This window comes from Gavialis gangeticus, unplaced genomic scaffold (genome assembly GCF_001723915.1).
Source record: "Gavialis gangeticus isolate Ggan-Ray unplaced genomic scaffold, GavGan_comp1, whole genome shotgun sequence".
In the NCBI taxonomy this organism is placed as follows: domain Eukaryota; kingdom Metazoa; phylum Chordata; order Crocodylia; family Gavialidae; genus Gavialis; species Gavialis gangeticus.
The window spans coordinates 26,154,385-26,158,654 of record NW_017728993.1 but is presented as its reverse complement, the minus strand read 5'-3'; the positions used below and the strand labels follow the sequence as shown (position 1 = coordinate 26,158,654).

Here is a 4,270-nt window from a genome sequence, read left to right as displayed (position 1 = left end):
CCCCCCCCGCCATGCCAGGGCTGTTGCCCCCCCCCGATCCTTGGAGTTGTTGGCCCGCAGCACTCTGCGCCCCCCCAGATCACACGTGCATGCACACACCCATTTACACAAATGCATGTACATGTGCACACGCACACACATATATGCTCACACACACATGCTCTCTCTCATACACACACATGTTCAGATACTTTCACACACATATGCACTTGCATGTTCTTACATACATGCTCATATGCTCTTACACACATGTATGCTTTCTTACACACACACACGTTCTCAAACACATACGCTTACATGCCCTTACACACGTTTTCTCACATGCACACACACATATGCTCTCTCTCACACACAAATGCGCTCATGAAGTCTCTCCCTCACACACACACACACACACACGTGTGCACACACGTGTCAAGCGGTGGCACGGAGCGTACATAGAATATCGCTTTATTCCCGTGCGCAGGGCCGGCCCAGGCTGGGGCTCGGCTCGACACGACCTACAAAAATAGACTCTGCTCTGTGATATAAATAATTTACCTGCCCCCCCTGCCCCCACCATGGCAGGACCAGGGGGCACTGGCAGCAGGGCCAGGGGGGCCCCATGCCCGCTCGCACCCTGGGCATGGCTGGGGCTGGGCCGTGGGGGTGGCCGCAGGGACCTGCTGGTGCCCCCCCTGCCCCTGAGCTTTGTGGGTGCCCTCGACCCTCCAGCAGGGGTGGCGCCAGCAGGCAATTGGGGGGGGGCAGGAATTAAAGTGCTGGTGATGGAGGTGAAGCGGGTGCTGTTTGCCCTCCGGCTCCAGGATCGGGGTCCATGTGGGGAGGGGGCTGCAGCAGGACCGAGCGCTGCCATTTCTCCCCAGGAGGTGAGCAGGGAGCAGGGGGGCAGTAACCCCCCCCCGGGCACCCCAACCCAAGCAGCCCCCCCTTGCATAGGAACTGGTGCCTGCAGGGCTGGGCTCTGCCCCCCACACCCCGGGGTCTCCAGGGCAGGGGCAGCGCAGGGAGAAGAATAATAATAATATTAAGGGAATAGCAGCATGTCATGGGGGTGCTGGCACCCCCCACCCCACTGGGCACCCCCAGCCCTGCCCACGGCTCCTGGCACCCACGCTCCCCGGCCCAGCCAGTGGGACGCCAGGGCACGGCCTGGCACACGTGGCACATCATGATACGAAAGGTCACGTCCTGGCACAGCAAACGTGGCACATCGTAGTGTGCTGCACCATGTCACGCCGTGGCACATCTTCAGGGGCCTCCTGGTCCCGTGGGGCAGCCTGCAATGACATGGGGGCAGCAGGTCAGAGCAGGCCCCACCTGCAGCTGCACTCTCCGCCTTACTACCATCAGGCGTGGGCAGGCACGTGTGTGTTCCCACGTGTGCCCATGGCATCAGGCCCTGCAAACACGCCACGGGGCACCTCTGCTGGGCTCCCCCTCAAGAGCCCAGAGCTGCTGCCCCTGGTGCCCTGCACTGTGGGCATGATATGTGGCCCCACCTAGCGGCACGTGGCAGTGGCGTGGCACCCATGGCGGGTGTGCTGAGCGCCAGGCAGGTCCTCGTGGCCGTCGGACTCACTGTCCTCGAAGGCAGCGTGGGCATAGCCGCGGGCGGCGCCAGGCAGGCCGGGGTGCAGTGCCAACGTCACCGAGGCTGTGGCTGTCACCGTGGCGTAGGTGGGTGGTAGGGCTGTGGGGCGGGCGCGGGGCGGCCGGTCTCCGGCTGTGGGCTCCTGTCCCAGGGGCTCTGGCCCCACCTCGAAGGCTTTCACCACCTGCAAGACAGAGGGGGCATGAGGCAGCCGGCCCTGCTGCTCTGCCCGCCCCAGGGAACCCAGGCGTCCAGTCCCCCTGCCCTGGGGCACGGCCAGACTCACGGTGATGCAGGGAAAGCGGGGGTCCTTGCCGGCCTGGAGCAGGATGCAGGCCTGGGCGCTGCTGGAGGAGTCATCGTCGCCAGGCCCTGCGCCTGTGGGGGTCTCGGGGGCCGTGTCAGGGCTGTGCCAGGCTGGTGGGTGCCCCACATAGAAGCCGTGGTGGGCAATGGGCGGCGGAAGGGGCTCCGGCGACGGCAAGCGGCTGCTGTTATCTATTGGAGGGACCTGGAGACGGAGCCAGGGGAGAGGGGGGTGGGTCAGATGGGGCAGGGCTCCGCGACACCCCTCTGAGGTGCCTCCAGGGCAGCCGAGCCCGGCATTCACTCTGAAGCCTACTGACAGCCGCAGAGACAGAGTCCCGCTCCTGCTGCTTGACGTCTCCCACTGCTGCTGCCAGCACAGCAGACGTGACCCCAGGAGTCTGGCGCCCCCCTCCCCTGCCCCCCTCCAACAGGGGCGGGCCGGGGGGCGGCTTGTACCTCGGCGGGGGGTCCGATGACCGAGAGCAGGACGGGCAGCAGCACCAGCCCGTTGAGGAGCCCCAGCACGGTGAGGACAGACAGCACGGAGAAGAAGTACCTGCCGGGGGTGGTGCAGGTGAGCAGGGGCCACGCCTGCCCCCCCACCCCTCCAGCATCCCAGAGTGCTTTGCAACAGGGGATGAGGCCAAGCCTCAAGATGTAAAGCAGGAGGAGAACCCAGGTATCCGGGCTCTCCCCCAGAGCCAGCTGCACCACCCCAAAGGCGTCTGGGAAGGTGTGGCCAGTCCAGACCCTACCTGCCTTCACCTGGAGGCTTCTGGGAAGGTGGGGGACCAACTTGGAAACCCTGCCCCAAAAGCTTCTGGGAAGGTGGGGGGGTGAGGTTGCGCTCCCAACTCCAAAGACCTCTGGGAAGGCAGGGGCCAGCCTGGAGTCCTCCCCCTCCCCCTCCCCCCTGCCTTTGCCCCAAAGTATTCTGGGAAGGTGGGGGCCAGCCTGGAGCCCCCCTCCCCTGCTGCAAAGGCCTTGCTCCAAAGACCTCTGGGAAGGTGGGGGGTCAGTTTGGAAATCTTGCCCCAAAGGCTTCTGGGAAGGCAGGGGCCAGCCTGAACCCCCCTGTCTTCTGCCCCAAAGGTCTATGGGAAGGCAAGGGGCAGCCTGGACCCTCCCCATTGCCCCAAAGGCCTGTGGGAACACAGGGCATGGCGCTCACCTCATGATGAAGTCAAACTCAGAGCCGGCAAGCATGAGGACGCCGAGCAGGGTGGAGATGCCGCCGTCCAGCACGGGTGCGAAGACGTGCTCCAGCGCCAGCGCCGAGCGCCGGTCCCGACTACCCACAGCCGTCAGAAAGCCCTGGGATATGGCGCAGCGTCAGCCCGGTCCAGCCGGCACCTGGGGTCTGGCATGGGTACTGGGGGGGAGGGGGCGCTGGCCTGGGGACACTCACCAGTGCAACATGGACGGTGAACTCAACACCGATGCCCACGGAGGCAATAAGGATGACGACGGGCACGGCGCTCAGCTTGATGCCCATCAGCCCCATCAGCCCGAACAGCTCCACTGTCATCATGGCCAGCACCAGCACCTGCCACCATGTGCCAGGTCAGGGGGGGCACTTGCCCCCTGACGCCCACGCCTGCCATGGCTCTCCCCACCTCCCTGCACCCCAGGGCTGCCCCCATTGGATGCCCCTAGGGGACATATAGACCCTCCCCAGCACCCAGCAGATGTACAGCCAAGGCCCATTGTATAGCCAAGACTCACGATGATGCCGGCCGTCCAGGGGTTGAGCAGCAGCAGGGCGCAGACCAGGAAGGTGCAGGCCAGCGCGATGCTGAGCGCCAGCAGCAGCCAGCGCCGCAGGCCCAGGTACTGCTCCCAGAAGAGGAAGGGGTCGCCGCTGGGGTAGCTGCGCACGCCGTGGCGCCGTGCCGCTTCCTCGCACACGGCCCGCACGCCCTCGATGGCCTCCACAAAGTCGGCCGTGTGCCGCAGCCCGCTCAGATAGAAGGGCACCTGTGCGAACTCCAGGGGCTGCGCCGCCGGGACTGCAGGGGCATGGGGAGGGGGTCAGGCTGAGCCGGACCTGGCCTGTCCTCTTTGGCCATGGTCAGGTGCAGGCCCCCGGAGCAGGCGTGGCAGGAAAGGCAGAAGGTTGGTGGGCTATGGGTCAGGAGTGAGGGGCACTGGCTGGGCTGGGGGCTGTGGGTGGGGAGTGAGGGCCCCCAGCAGGAAGGAGAATGGGGCAGCATGGGGCACTCACTGCGCAGATTCTCGCCAGTGGCGTCGTACTTGTCGTGCACCCACTCCGGCGGCGGCGGGTAGAAGTTGGCCTGAGAGGCTGCCAGCCCCAGCGGATCATTGCTGGCCCAGACCGTCAGGCTGATGTAGAAGGTGTCAGGTGGC

At 65.5% G+C, this 4,270-nt stretch overlaps 1 protein-coding gene across 1 annotated transcript in view; it reads right to left on the bottom strand.

Annotated features, from left to right (window-relative positions):
* Positions 1-1,049: 1,049 nt before the first annotated feature.
* PTCH2 (patched 2) overlaps positions 1,050-4,270 on the bottom strand; it is a 14,463-nt gene continuing 11,242 nt past the window's right edge. The window contains 8 exon segments of the mRNA XM_019528318.1: positions 1,050-1,280; positions 1,503-1,778; positions 1,881-2,105; positions 2,360-2,459; positions 3,075-3,217; positions 3,312-3,449; positions 3,629-3,912; positions 4,128-4,269. Of these exon segments, the coding sequence (XP_019383863.1) occupies positions 1,503-1,778; positions 1,881-2,105; positions 2,360-2,459; positions 3,075-3,217; positions 3,312-3,449; positions 3,629-3,912; positions 4,128-4,269 (1,308 nt within the window). The 3' untranslated portion in view covers positions 1,050-1,280.